General features: G+C 41.8%; 1 protein-coding gene across 2 annotated transcripts in view; it reads right to left on the bottom strand.

The window, feature by feature from the left end:
• Window positions 1-14,568, bottom strand: part of EP300 (EP300 lysine acetyltransferase) — a 64,464-nt gene that overhangs the window by 21,974 nt on the left and 27,922 nt on the right. Inside the window, exons 5-17 of one of the 2 annotated variants that reach the window (XM_085323551.1) lie at window positions 14,203-14,316; window positions 13,044-13,280; window positions 10,395-10,488; window positions 9,510-9,644; window positions 8,968-9,085; window positions 8,191-8,365; window positions 6,017-6,094; window positions 5,140-5,249; window positions 4,469-4,624; window positions 2,965-3,405; window positions 2,238-2,426; window positions 1,363-1,519; window positions 699-817 (exon numbers count right to left, since the gene is read on the bottom strand). In XM_085323551.1, the coding sequence (XP_085179677.1) occupies window positions 699-817; window positions 1,363-1,519; window positions 2,238-2,426; window positions 2,965-3,405; window positions 4,469-4,624; window positions 5,140-5,249; window positions 6,017-6,094; window positions 8,191-8,365; window positions 8,968-9,085; window positions 9,510-9,644; window positions 10,395-10,488; window positions 13,044-13,280; window positions 14,203-14,316 (2,123 nt within the window). The remainder of the gene's footprint in view (window positions 1-698; window positions 818-1,362; window positions 1,520-2,237; window positions 2,427-2,964; window positions 3,406-4,468; window positions 4,625-5,139; window positions 5,250-6,016; window positions 6,095-8,190; window positions 8,366-8,967; window positions 9,086-9,509; window positions 9,645-10,394; window positions 10,489-13,043; window positions 13,281-14,202; window positions 14,317-14,568) is intronic. The other variant, XM_085323552.1, reaches the window with a different exon arrangement.

A 14,568-nucleotide genomic window follows, 5' to 3' on the forward strand; every position in this document is an offset into this window, starting at 1 on the left:
AGTTGCAAGTTTGCTTAAGAGTTTCAGAAACACATATGCCTACTCAGAACACAGCAAGCTTTAAATTCTTGGAGCTTTTATCCTAAAAACATTTAAAGTAGAAATTGTTGCTGAAAACATCTAAGTAGGATTTCTATGYATACATATGATGTTTACATAGTATCTTTGTGCACTAAATCCAGATTGTTTAAAAAAGGTCCTTGAAGGACAGCAACTTCTTCTGAAGGTGATTCTAAACGAGCAAAAAATCTGACCTCAAAAACAAAAACTAGAAGCCCAGTATTCTCTTTGCTAACAGCTTAATCATTTGATGGATTTTTTCTTTTAATGATCCAGTTTCCCAGGGAAATTGGTTCAATGAAGTTTTATATACGTTAAGAAACACCTATAGAATTCAGCAACAGAAGCATCACAACATGAAGCAACATCCATAAAAAACCCACACAGCACTAGGATCTGTTGGCAATTACTTCATCATATGGTATGCCTGCTCATTTTTCAAAAGAAACCCAGAATCAACTAATCTTAGAAAAACAAACTTCTGACTCAGATATTGCACATGCTATTACCTAAGTTAACCTCTTCAAATGCATGAATATAAAAATGGGAACAAGACAGTCCTAAGCTGTTTTCAAATGAAGATGTCAGAAGAGTAGCAGTTCTGATATAAAGCCAAAGTATCTCACTAAGACACTCACAGGAATTCCTAGTAGTTGAGGATCCACAGGCTGTCGAAAGGGAAGAGACTCAGGATCCTGACGATAAAGTGCCTCCAGCGTTGGCATAAGCGCCTGCCGCAACTCTTCTGGCTTGAAAACTTTTGAAAAAACAATCAACATAAGCAAGGCAGCAGAAATAAAAACCTCTTGAAAAATGTGAATTCTAAGAAAAAAAAAGACTACTGACAATGGATTTAAGATACTTAACATGGCTTGCTTAAACTCTGCAATGCCAAGTTTTGTGGAGGATATTAAAATGATCATCTGAACACAAGGAGACTCTTAACATACTGTAAAGGACCTTGTTTCAGCATAGAATGATACCAGTTAGCATCARTTTACATTCTTAGTGCATCCCCTCTGATGTCAAGAGAACGAACTTGTCTAGAGAATTAACTGAAAAGTATCCCCAATCTCTATTTTATTGACAGTTTTACTAATGCTTACTGTCTAATACTAAAGCCTTAAAGAACTCATCAAGCAGAGCCAGTTAAGAGCGTATGTATTATTAGACAATTTTGTTCAAGAGCCATTCAGAATCCATGTAAGCCTACTGAGTAACAATGAAGAAAGCCCTTTTTTCCTCCAGAGTTTTCTCTATGGAGATACARTAAGTTTCAGTCAGAATAGTGTTCCTGCTTACTTTTTTTCTTAGACTGCCCAGCTGCTGGAGAGGACTGAGTAGCTGGAGTAGTAGGTCTCTCTTCCTCCTCTGGTATTTCAGTCTTCACTTCCAACTTCTTCTCTTCTTGTTCCATGGGATCTGGTTTACATTCCTCCACCACCGGTTCCACTTTAACCTGGAAAGCGGATTAGAGCTTGTCACCTACTAGTGTCCTACAGTCACCCATCTCCACTTCTGTCCTTTATACCTATCTGCTGTCCTGCCTACCACTATTCCTTAGGACTAAGAATATCTACTCTGTAATCAAAACTGCACCTACAGCTTAAACAGATGTGCTAAAATGCATCTTTAAACACTAGGTAGACTGCACAGTAGTAGCAGTGAGGGGCTGCTTCTAATCGGGGCTGAGCTGCAAGTAGCCACATAAGTACACATCCAGCTCTTCAGTCGGATCTGACCATCTCTCYTGTACTGGGGCCGCCAGCGTGACAGGGCAGCTACACTTCTAGTCGTCATCAGTGACAAGCTATTAGAGCCCAGTGGAGCAGCCAGTCATGTATACACCCATGATAGCTGCCAATAACATTCGAAGGACTGACTTGAGCATCCTCTTACATTACCAAAGTCTCACAGCTGCAGCCACATTATCACGGTCTTTATTGTGGTCAACCCAGGAAACCAGTACAGTTAGCCTATTGGCTGCAACCCACCATTTCACCACAAGACAGAGACCTTCTTTGGAAAGAGGTAGCGGAGATGATGATCCAAATAGCAGCAGCAGGTAGCATCTACAGCTCTCCTTGAGCTCCAGAAGGAATGCCTTGCATGGAGCAGAGAGTATCTAGCAGCACTGGATACAAAAGATATTCCACCTAACAACTGGCCAATCTCACCTCAGATTTCTCCTCCATCTGCAACTCTGCCTGCTCTGGTTCCCCTTCATCTGTTTTAATATCCATTTTCACTTCCTGCAAAGGTGGCTGCTGCTGCTCTGGAGCAGTCTGCTGAGAGTTCACCTCTGTGCTGCTGGTGGATGGGGGGTTGGACACCTGCCCATCAATGCTTACAGCTGGTTGTGAAAGCTGAGAAAAAAATCCACACTCATTACAAATGGGCTTTTAATGAACCTACTATGTTTCTCCATTCTGATCTACATTTTATCTATTTCATACTTCCCCCAAGTTTACGTGCACTCCAGTCCTCACATTTGCTTCACCTGATGAAGGCACTGCTTCACAACTCCAATCACAAAGAGAACATGCAACAGAAACATGCATTGAAAGGCCTAGTACACAGATAACTACATATTCTCTATTGTGCACCACTGTTATGCATATATGAACGTAACTGAACTACTGAGGGCCTCGTCCATGTTTTACAGTGCATTTCAAACATGCACTAGAATTCTGCAAAGTAATTCCTGCATGGAAACATCAGATGATCTACAAACCTATCTACAGACAAGAAGGTTCCTTCCAAAATGTAGCAGAAGCTATTTTGATATTAAACATCCTGGGAGCTATCTTCATCATCAGACTCGCAAAAAAGTAAAGACTCCTACTGAAAATCAAATCTCACACCTAGTGATTTGCAGAAAGCACAGTTAAAATATTTTCTTACAGGTGTTGTGGGGTGCTGAGGCTGCAGTGGTGCTGTTGGTGTAGGAACAGATGCAGTCGTACTCTGCTGTGACAGGGGCTGCTGCTGTTGCTCTGCAGAAGGTGTAACTGGAACTGGAGGCTGGACTTGTGGAGGCAGCTGTGCCTGTGGAGGTGTTGGAGTCTGCCTTTGAGGGGGGTGCATAGTTTGAGACTGTGGTCCAGGTGGCATTGCCTGAGGAGTAGAGGTGGGGGCAGTGGTAGCAGCTGCTGCCGCCTGCTGTTGCTGTGATCCCAAGCTAGGGGGTGTGTGGTGAGGTGTTGGGGTTCGACTTGGTACAGGAGAAGGAGAATTTCTGTGCATGGGAGGCTGTGGAAGAGGTGGGCAGTGAATATGGCTCCCTTGAGAACCTGGAGCCATTGCAGGAGAATTCACAGGACAGGATGAGCTGGTCATTTGTGCCTGTGGGAAAACAAGTAGACATTTACACTGACTTGAAATAGAGAAGTTATTGCTAAATGGCTRCTTTTCCACAATTACTGGCATACTTCTAAGAAGTAAGTGCAACACAAACTTCTGTTTTAAACTCCATTTCAAAAGAAGAAATGGGCTATTCAATTAAGGTTTGTTCCACATGAACATAAAGCTGCTTTACAGCTTTTTCAGATCTAAAAGAATTTTCAGCACAATAACTAATACTCTGGAGTGCTACAACTGCTACATGTATACTTAGTTTGTAAAAAAAATAATAAAAAAAAAATCTTTCTGAAATCAGATTTGTACATCATGAATGCAGGGCAAGGCCCCATAGTGAGAAAAGCATTCTAATTCACTTAAAAATGAATTATTTCCCTGCTCCCCATCCCAAGATTAGAAACTGAATTGYTCAAAAAAATAAGTACAGCTGCAACTGTACTATGAGATCACAGAAAATTTGGTATTGATCAGAAAGAAAGCTGTCACTCTGGAATAATCTTGTCTGCAAACTAAGAAGGAGCATCAAGAAGMAGCAAACTGATGTTCCTGACTTCTTCCTAGCCTGAAAAGTTCTGTCTGAAGAGAGAGAAGAAAAACATAGAAAGAAAACCAACTGACGCTAAGCTGAGATCTTCAGTAGTGATGATAACCTCCGCCCTCCCAAACAGTAAGCCAGCAACACACATTTGATGATCCTAACTGGACATGCCTTTTTACTCTTCCATCATCTCTTAAGTCCTCAAACTTCTGATCATTGTTCAGTAATACTGAATTGTTGTACACCGAGTAACAAATTCTTCTTTCCTCCAGGGTAACAAACTCCACAACAAAAATCCTTTGTCACACTGAAGAAAACTGAGAACAATATTTTCATCCTTGCCATTCCCAAAGTTACCTCCAGTAAAATGCAGCAGCTCAATCAGTAAATTCAAACGACAAATTCTACCACCATCTTGAGAAAACAAGTTCTTCACCACTACAAACTGAAGAATGAAATTTGTATATGACAGGACCCAGCAATATCACTTTCCATAAACAAGAAACCTACTTGAGAAACTGGTGTCTGATTGCCAGGCTGGGTCATAGGCATGCTTGCTGTGTTCATTCCTGGGGAAGAAGCAGGGAACTGGTTTTGTTGTAGAAACTGATTCTGACTAGAAGGCTGGCCAACTCCTGGCTGCTGCATGCGTGAAGGAAATCCCATCTGTTGAAGAGGAGAAAAAAGAAAAAGGGAACTCATTTCATACCATGTATGTACACCTCCATAGATATTTTACAAAAAGTATTTCTCTTGTTGCAAAAATTGATGCCTGCCACTTTTCTGTATGACAATATGGAAAGCGTGTTAAAGTTCCTCTCAGAAGACAAAAATTACAATTCTGATTAGTCAACTAAAGAAACGAGTATTGTTTTCAGATTGCAACTATGGCTCAAGGTATATCTTTGTTTCCTGTTTTAAGGACGTGACAGCACAAAAACCCCGATAGTCTTAGGGATTTTTTTGGGTTGGTTTTTCCCTACCACCAAGSTCTAAAGGCTGACCATAGACTAGACAAATCTCCCAATGGCAATGCAAAACGATTGGCCAAAGGGCTTACAGAACGAAGAAAAAATGCTTTCTTCCCCCTGCTTTTCTTCCCTCCCCTCTCCTTAAGGCAATCGCAGCCAACAGGAGCAAACCTTTGGGTTGGCACCAGCTGAAAGGCAACACACACTGACCTGGTTCATGGCCCCAGCCTGGCTTAGCTGTCCAGGGTGCTGAAGAGGAGGGGTTTGCCGGGGTCCCATTGATGACAGCTGCATATTCATCTGGCCAAACTGATTCATTCCTGCACATATATGCCAAAAAAAAAAAAAAAAAAAAAAAAAGACTTATAAACAAAGGCTTGGGTTCTCCTTTGGGATCATTCAATGTTTGGCGAAGAAATACTGTCAGTTCCTTCCGAATTTCATTTTCTGCTAACCAATTTTTAAGCATGTAATATTGGAACGGAAATAACTTACCAAACAATTACATGGACCAATTATAAAGTGTTCAATCTACCATGCCTCTGCAGAGCACATGCTAGTCTCTTCCCCAAAAAATTGTTTCTGCTGACAGTTCTAGATGGCTTGTGTTATCTTAGCTACATATTAGAAGTTCACTTATTTAATTCCAGGCTGTAAATTGTCACATACTTCCCTAAAGCACCTTGCATGCTGGCCGAAGTATTTCTTGAATATGCAAAGGTTCTCCTCTTTTTCTAAGCAATAATTCTCATCATCCTCCAACTGCCACAGAGGTGTCCCTCCTCTAAGAGGAGAAGGCTCACCATATTTACTTGGCTGACTCCACCGTTCTATGGTCACACAATCAGCACTTTAAAAAGCATCAACCTTTTCACCTAACAAAGCAAGTTCCCTAACAAAAAGCTCTAAAATTCCCAAGAGCAGCATGAAATGCTAATAAAATACACATAGTTTATCTATGTTGTATAACATGTGCATAATCTATTTTCTTAATAGAACAGGAAAACAGGTGAAACTCAGGCTACAACRCTTCAGCAAGAGTAGTCTGATTCCTTCAGAGTATAGCACATTTTCTTCGGATGATTACCTGGCTGTGTCTGCATGCGATTCATCATCTGGTTTGGCACGTTGGCACGTATTAGGGTTGGGTCAGGAAGAGGACCATCTAGAAAAAGGGCAATAAGGTTATGGCACTTAGAAGGCCAGTAGGTTTTATCCACAAGCATTTTTATTTTAACATCTTTTTTATAATATTTTATTATGATGCAGTAACTTTGAACACAAAGTATTGGAATCCTTGAAGCATGAAGCAAAAATAAAAAAAATTCCTTGAAAATATAAGCATATCTTTTGACAAAAAAAATATTCTCTGACAGACAGTTTTCAGAAGTTGAGGTCAACTATGAAGTATGTTATCAAGATACAGTAACAACAAACTCTGCATTTCACAAATACTCCAGACCATCAAAAATGACTACAGACCACCCTCCACTTACCACACTACTAGTCTGAAAACACTATGAGAACTGTGAAGTTCAACTGAAGGTTTACCAAGGGTCTGAAATTTGACAACTGTGGGAATACATGGGAGATTGGAACCAAAGTATCAGACTTACTCCTGAAGATCAACTTTCTACACAGTAAACAAATTCATACCACCAATCTTAAAAGCTTTTATTTCTGGGTCTTTTCATGCTTGAAATTAGAACYAGATTTACCAAGATGCATTCATATTTAAAAGGAAGAAAAAACCCTAAGATCAAGCTTCTTGAAATATAACTCTGGAGTTAGCAGATGGTGCAAGGTTTTTAGAGGGGGAAAAAAAAGTTTTGCCTCTCAGTTGACTAATGCCAATCATGACCATCTTTTTACACAACCCATTACAATATCTTTGAWAACTATTCATCTGTTCACATGAGATGTCTTAAAAACCTCAATCCTTGACTGTAAAGCATCTAAGAATATCTAGGACTGAACGAACCAAGGAAGACTATCTTTTTCTTCTGAGAGGGTGCCTCAGGACAGTTAATCATATGTGGCAGAGGGAGGGTAAGGCAGTGCCCTAGGAAAATATTCACGGAGCTGTTGCACTTATTTTTAAGAAAAATGATTTCAGCTTCCAGAGCTCTCAATCCAGACTGAGACACAAAATTCATCCTAAAGTAGATTTTAGATTTTGGCTCAAATAAATGGAGGGAAATAATAATAATAATAAAAAAAGAGACTGCTCTTGCAGTTAAATCTCAGAGCATAGTACACCATTTTACTTAGAGGAATGTACAGATGAAAATCCTGTATTTCAATTAAAGGACTGTGTAATCTCATTTTTTTCAGTTGATAATGTCAAATGATGTCCCTCTTGTTTTTTAACTGGAAATATCTCCTATAATGAATAATGTTCTGTTCTACCTGTTATCTAGATAAAATATGCTAAATACCTGAGGTAGCCTGCAGTGCCTCACCAGTTTTTAATGTGAGGAGAGTGCCTGCAAGGAACCACTACAATCTTTAGCAGCATTACTTTTGAACATTAGGTTATCTCCATCAATTTTATTCTAATGTACTAATGCCTGTTTAGAAGGAAACCTAATAATAAACTAGCWTTAAGAAGGTGAATTCAAAGAACAGAATTACTGTGAAGAAGCCAGATACATAGAAAAAAGCTCAAATGTGTTTTTTTTAGTGCACATGGTAAAGATCATTTGCACAAAAAGCAAATACRGTATACAACCACCACTATCTGAACTTTGAAAGGCATGAACACCTAAGCACTCCACTCAACAGTACTCTGCTTAGCAACAACGTTAACAGCTGGGATRATTTCAAATATCACACAACCAAGCATTAAAAAAGTGCGTTTCTTTCGTATTACATAGTTACCTTTAATTAAATTAATTCTTGAGGTAAAACTAACAAGACCGAAGTTCCACAGTATTAAGGATGCAACCTAATCTCCATTCCCCCYGTCCTCAAAGCAAGTGTACAGGTCTATGACATCTCAGTTAGCTCTTAAGATTAAGCTTTTTCACATGTTACACTCTCATTACCTAGTAGAAAAGCAAGGCAAAAGTTTTGCAAGTACTTCTGAACAGAAAGTAAAAACAAGTTCTGTTTAACTCTGAACTCAGCTACCTGTGAAATAAGAGGGAAATGGTCATCAGCCTACCAAAATGACAGTGCAGGATTACGCTGTACTGGGTAGTAAAGTAACCCAGYAGGATTACACTGTACTGAGTAGTGAAGTAACCCAACAGTTCTTACTTGCAGACATCCCTGGCTGAGGCTGTCCCAGGCTGGGCCCTTGATTCATGGGAGCCTGTGGCATGCCTGGTGCAGTTGGTATCAGGCTTTGCTTCTGCAGCCTGGTCCTTCGTTTTTCTTCCAATTCCTTCTGAATCTTATAGATCTTCTCAGCTAGCAAGTSATAGTACTCYGCCTGTTRGGCAGGAACACAAGTCAGGGGAGCGGACGAGACATACAGTAAGCAAAAGCAACCAGCACAGYGATCAAAGCCTGCACTGGAAAATAGCCTTCCACACACACTTTTTAGAMTGGGTCRYGTTGACTCCCCYRTGCCAGGGGCTGCCAGGGAGACCCRGGGGTGAGAACRGGCACTGCTCAGGGCATTTCCAGAACCACCATTAGGGCAGCTCTGGAAGTTCTGCTTCTCATGYCCAACACTCTTTAGAGAGAGTCGCAACAAAGAGCTTCGCACTGCCTGCAGGACACCCTGAAAAGTCTCAGGCACAGCACACCAGCACACCACTCCTGGCATGCCCAGGCCCAAGCCTGCAGCTGCCTGCTTCCCAGGCCCGAACCAGCAACCCTTTTCTCAACGCCCYGGAGCACGCTCTTCCTCAGCCTCGCACTCTCATCTAGACTTCTCTCTTCTCCTCCTTCCCAACCACATCATCATGCCCACAGAAACTCTGCCGGTTGTATTTCTGCGCTCCTCCCATAACCCCCCCCGCCCCACAAACACTTCTCAAGAGAGGCGAAGCAGAAGCTCTGCAGTGCAGACAGGTGACGGCTTCTCACCCTGCTATTTGCCGATTCGTACATATCTCCTTCCACTTTCCGAGCATACGCCACCAGGTTCTCCATGCGTCGATCCTTCAGTGCGGCAGGGTCAGGGGTAGGAAATATGGCTTGCACTCTGAAGACAAAGCAGGCAAGCGGTTAGGRTGGCTCCAAACCGGGACATGGACACCAGCGCAACTGATTCAAAGACAAAGCAGGCAGCAAGTCTTCTGGCAGAGCAAGAGGCCGCTCCTCTTCCCTGCAGGCACCCTCCCCACGCCAACCGCCTCAACGCAAAGCGCGACACTGCCCATACGACAGCCCCAAGCCAGCAGAGGCAGCTCCGCTCAAGGCAAAGAAAGCACCAACACACCATCTTTCACACCTCTGCTTTCCCGTCTCAGCAACTCTGAAAAAGCTCACACCATGGCTCTTTGGCTTTGGTAGGTGGGTTTCCTCCTAGCCACCCGCACCTCCCCTCCCCTCTCCTCCCCCCTGCCCCCCGAGCTCAGAGGCAGCAAGTCACATAACTGGAGATTATTTTGGTATTAGCTACTCACAATTTATGAACAAGATGATTTCRGAGATCCTGAGTAATGYCTTCATGCCACTGCTTYCGAATTCCAGTATTGGATGGTTGAGCTGYTGGCATRGCCCCCAAACTGGCAACACTGGCACTTTCACTCATCATGGTGCTTCAGAAAGAATAAGAATTTGAGSGGTGAAAGTSCAGCCCAAGGTCACTCATCTTACAGTTACATCTTCCAGTCACAGCCTCTTTTAGAATAATGTTAGGCCAAAGCACTATTTCAGTCAGCCCCTAATCAATTGACAAACTCTGCAGAAATAGCTGCACAAAGACCAAAACAACATATTGATCTCAGAATAAAAGAGGGCTATGAAAGAGTACATGCTGTCCTACCTAAGGATTTGGAAAACTGGCAAAGTTACAAGATTGGAAGGGAAAAACAGGAATCAAATTTACTCCCCTGCTTATTCAGAAAGTGCCATGACTGTATTAAGCACAAGGATTGYTCTTACATCTCACTGAATAACCTGCCCCTCAGTCCTATAGCAGGGTAATGGTAGGCTTGTGGTATGACATGATCAGTAGACACAGTGGGGCTTCAGATCTGCACAGACACTGATCCAGCTAGTGTATGCAACCTTTGTGGCCTAAGAAAAGCTGTTAACAAGCACCGAGACACAAAAYTAAAATGGACAGTGAAACCTGTGAAATGGATAAGAACAAAAATACTCCAATTGTGAGGCTTCTCTTCCAACTGTCCTTAGCAGCAAGCATCAGTTAAATCCCTCCCAAGATGAGAACAGGAATATCCTTACATATATCCTCTTCCCTTCCATCACGATCGTTCACTGAGGGCAATGATTAGCATTTGCAGCTCAGTAAAATCACTTAGGGTGCAAAGAATGCATGAACTTACTTTTGGGAATTCATGGTTGAATGTAACATTGAGTCAGGCAGCAGATTAGGGGTTTGAACCCCTACTCCTCCATTCACTCCCATTGGATTTGCACCTAGAAAACAAGATTAACTTTTTAAAAGAATCAAACCACCATGCAAAATCAGTAATTCTTTGGAAATAACAAGGGTCTAGACTTTCCAGTACTTTATTTCAAAAGACGGAAATTAATTACCCTTCGCTCTTTACACTCTTCCTTTTTACTGACTTAGAAGTTGATGAGGCACAACACTGGTGATCTTCAAGTGAAGCATCACAGCACATTCCTCTTCTGAGCATCTTTCTGAACACAGAAGTAATTTCCATTTGCTGCCAATATTATGTACCAGAATCCTTTTCTGTGACTCTCTAAAGATTCAGTGTTACAAGCCACTTCTGCCTTCAGCTTAGAAGTTTTCCTTTGTGATTCAGAGGCTTAGGATATATGCCCAAAAAGCCTTCTTAACTTTCAAAACAGCTATCACCTACATTTGACAAGGTCCCCTCTCACTCCTTCCATACTTAAGCAGCCTGCAACTAATGCCCATGTTTATACTAAAAAGGGGAAAATCTGACAATCCTTTGGAGAGAAAGACACTCCAGAAATATATCTCCTTTTCTGAATTACAGCAGATCTCAATTACTATAGAAATTTCCCGTTTATAATTCACACACCACAATAAGACTCAATTAGTGAAGAAAAATGCAGCATCCTTCTGCCTGAAATACTAAATAGATCACTTTGAAGAAAGAGGAGCAACATGAAACCCATTATCAAGCTTCATATGTATTTAGGACATCTGAATCCTGCATTTCCTAAATTAGACACTGGATACAAGAGAAATCCACTGAAACCAAGTTTAGCAAGCCTAATATACACCTTTGAAATCACAYCCAAACACTTAGGTCTGTTCACAAGGCTGCCTGTATCCTCTTCCTTCAGTCACTTTTTCTGCCTTCCAAAGTCACCTTGCTATGTGAGAGCAAACKAGTCTAGAAGACATAAGTGTTAGCTTCACCCTACTGCTCTCTTTTCAACTGCCAGCACCTTGACCATTGAAGGGTGATCTATTTAGGATGCCATCTCTTCACAGATCTCAAATCCTGCTATTTCTTCTCATCTCACCCTGTTGTTATGTAGTCCATGAGTAGATGATTCCTAGCTCAGCTGTTCTAATCCCTTCCTTAGCCACCTGCTGCTAATAATGAAACCACAGTCAAATCTACTCCCTCCATTCATGTCCTTTTCRCATAAAGCTTCACAGCCCTTCACTCTCCAAGAACCTTTCAGCTCTATCTCTTCAGCTCATTTTGTCTCTGCTCATCACTACTGTGGTGAGAGCTGCCCAATAAAAAGGTACAGGCTAAATCTCCTGTCTCTGCAAATAAAGACAAAAAGCAGAGATCCATTTCTCTTCAAAAAAAAGATGGCAGATTCCCTTCAGCCTTCCAAGGTCCTCATTGTTAACATTTCTGAGCTTTTGAAAATCATCTACTCTGTAAAGTACACTGATGCACAGTAGAAATYCATGTTATTTTATCTACTTGCTTTAGGATCAGGCTCTCAGGAATTAAAACAAAYAACAAAAACACACTTTACACACTGGAAGGCAAGATGTTAGCAATATACAAGTTGCATGCAACCTATGAGGATCAGTCATCTCACTAACAGGTCCACTCCAGAAAGCAGTCTTTTCCTGAGCAACTCAGAAACAGGATGTAGTTTGGTGTAGAACAGCACAACCTGCAGCCTGCAACCAACTGCTGCTTTCCTTAGCAACCTCTCAAACCCTCCCTCAGCATCCCTGTTCACACAGCTCGTTCTGTACACATGCTTGTCACTGGGCATAATGCACCACTGCAATCCAAAAACAAGCCTGTGATAAATCTCTACCAGCTCATTCTCCTCCTCTCAGTTTAGAAACAACAACAAAAAAAATCCCACATCTCCGCTTAAGCAACTCAAACTTAAAGAGAAAAAGAAACAAATTCCTGTGATGTAAGCAAAAACTATCAAAATTAGGTTGGATAGTTWAAGGTTACTTCATTTGACACCAGAAGCGACAGCCAGGGCAGAATTAAATGCGTTTCACATTAAAATTCTTCCATAGTCTTTTGTGGTTTTGCAATAAGCCACACAGACAAATTACTGTTATGAGTCTACATGACAGGACTTAGAGAAAGAGTCAGTATTCTCTACTTTACATTTTTGAGAACAAGCATTACACAACCAAGATGGAACTGCAAAATGCTGCAATCTGAGTGACAAGGAAGCACATCTGAGCACAGGTATCYTGTTATTTTCAATTAAAAGCTTCTTAAAAGCCTGAAACTTGCATTATAAAGCCACAAAACATCAAATCAAATGTTGTGGAAAAATCATTTTTCTAAAGAAAATACTTCCCACAGAAAGGCTTGCTGATTTTCAAGGGAAAACATTTGGGTGCTCTGATGTCTCCTGTTCCACCAMGTAGTTTGTCATCACAAGGTTAGAATATTGGAAGCTAAAAGCTAAAATACTAGCTTTTGCTGATTAGCCAGTTGTATTCAGGTAGTAGGTTAAGAAAACCAGCCTTCGATATAGCACAAGTTGCCTTTAATTTGTAATTTACCACCAGCAGATCAACTTACTCATGGGATTCATAGGGCGCAGACCTTGGGGTGACTGTCCTTGCTGCTGATTCTTCACTTGAGCCTGAGATTGTGTCTGCATCTGGTTCCCTTGATAGGTCAGTCCGAGGGCTGCATAGGCTCTCTCAATGGAGCTGGGGTCTATCTGACTGGTAGTGTTTATGCTGGGCGTTGTCTGCTGCCCCACGCCCACAGAGCCAGTATTTGCAAGTCCTACCGCAGCTCCGCCCAGCAGCGCTAGAAAAGAGATACCAAATTGATAAATACAGCAGGAGGCAGCCAAAGCTGACCACGAGAACAGGGAAAACACACAAGAGTATTGGCTGATCAGAACCAAAATGTCTCCTTTTAGTAGTGCACAGGTAAGAATCCAGGTCTGGAAAACATGCCATGAAACAACAGGATGACAAGTGTTGGCCTAACTAGTCATTCCAACAACACACTGTTTTCCCTYTGAGCTGCTGAGAGCAAATCCCTTCAGTATTTAGGACAGCTCTGTTTACTTAAAACTGAAAGCAGAGGCATATCATGTCACAGAGGTTAAAAGCAAAGGGTCACTGCCCTTCAACACTCATTCTGATGCCTCCCTCTATTCCCCTCCCCCCCCCCCCAATACTCCAGCTCAGGCCAGTCATGAGAATATCAAAGTAGCACGAAGAAAGGAGTAAGGGCATACAGGTAATTCAGTGACAAACCCCAGAAAAGATTTCGGCCAGAAGACCAAGCGGACAAGAAGGGGAAGAAGAAAGAGCCATCTGACACAAACATACAGGATGAAGACATAAGAGCACTGGCTAAGATCATTCGGGCCAAAATGATGGGGTGGGAGGTATGTGTGTGTGCATGCACACACACATGTGTCTCCCTCTCCAGAACCGTATCAGCTGGAAGCGATGAGAGAAGCACAAATCAGCTAGATAAGAGACAAATATCACCCTTACCACTCTCCTGTTGGGAAAAGCTTAAAGTTAGAAAGTGTTTCAAAAAACTGGCTATCAGAGGGAGAAATACATTCTGCAACTCCAATGCAAGAAGAAAATCATTATTATACATTCCCAGGTTCCAATAGCACCCCTATCCTCAACTGCGTCAAGCAAAATGAAACCATAAAATGCGTATTTTGAGTTATCAAATGCACAGAACTCCCTGGAAGACTTACATTGCTGGTTTCTTTTGTCCCCAGCGTTTTTGAGAGGCAGACATACAGGACAATCATGTCTCGTACAGTTCTTCCAGTGCGAGATGATTTGTCGGGAAGACGCGCAATGTGCCACTGAGAAAGGGAAGGGATGAAAAGCCTTTAGAAACTACTGCTAACATCTCCACATGGTCAACAAACTCAATACAGAACAGCTATTTCATCACCTCTACATCAACCACAGTTCAGCAAAGTATTATGTGAAGTAGTTCAGCACTAAACAGCCCTGCAAATGCAGCTAGACTGCTGCAAGTACTTATGGTGTCTCAATTAAAGCTTTCTTGGCAGCTCTATGTTAAACATCTAAGACTACATCTCCATAGCTCC

The sequence above is a fragment of the Rhea americana genome, unplaced genomic scaffold (genome assembly GCF_003343005.1).
Source record: "Rhea americana isolate MKP2758 unplaced genomic scaffold, rheAme1 scaffold_85, whole genome shotgun sequence".
Lineage (NCBI taxonomy): Eukaryota > Metazoa > Chordata > Aves > Rheiformes > Rheidae > Rhea > Rhea americana.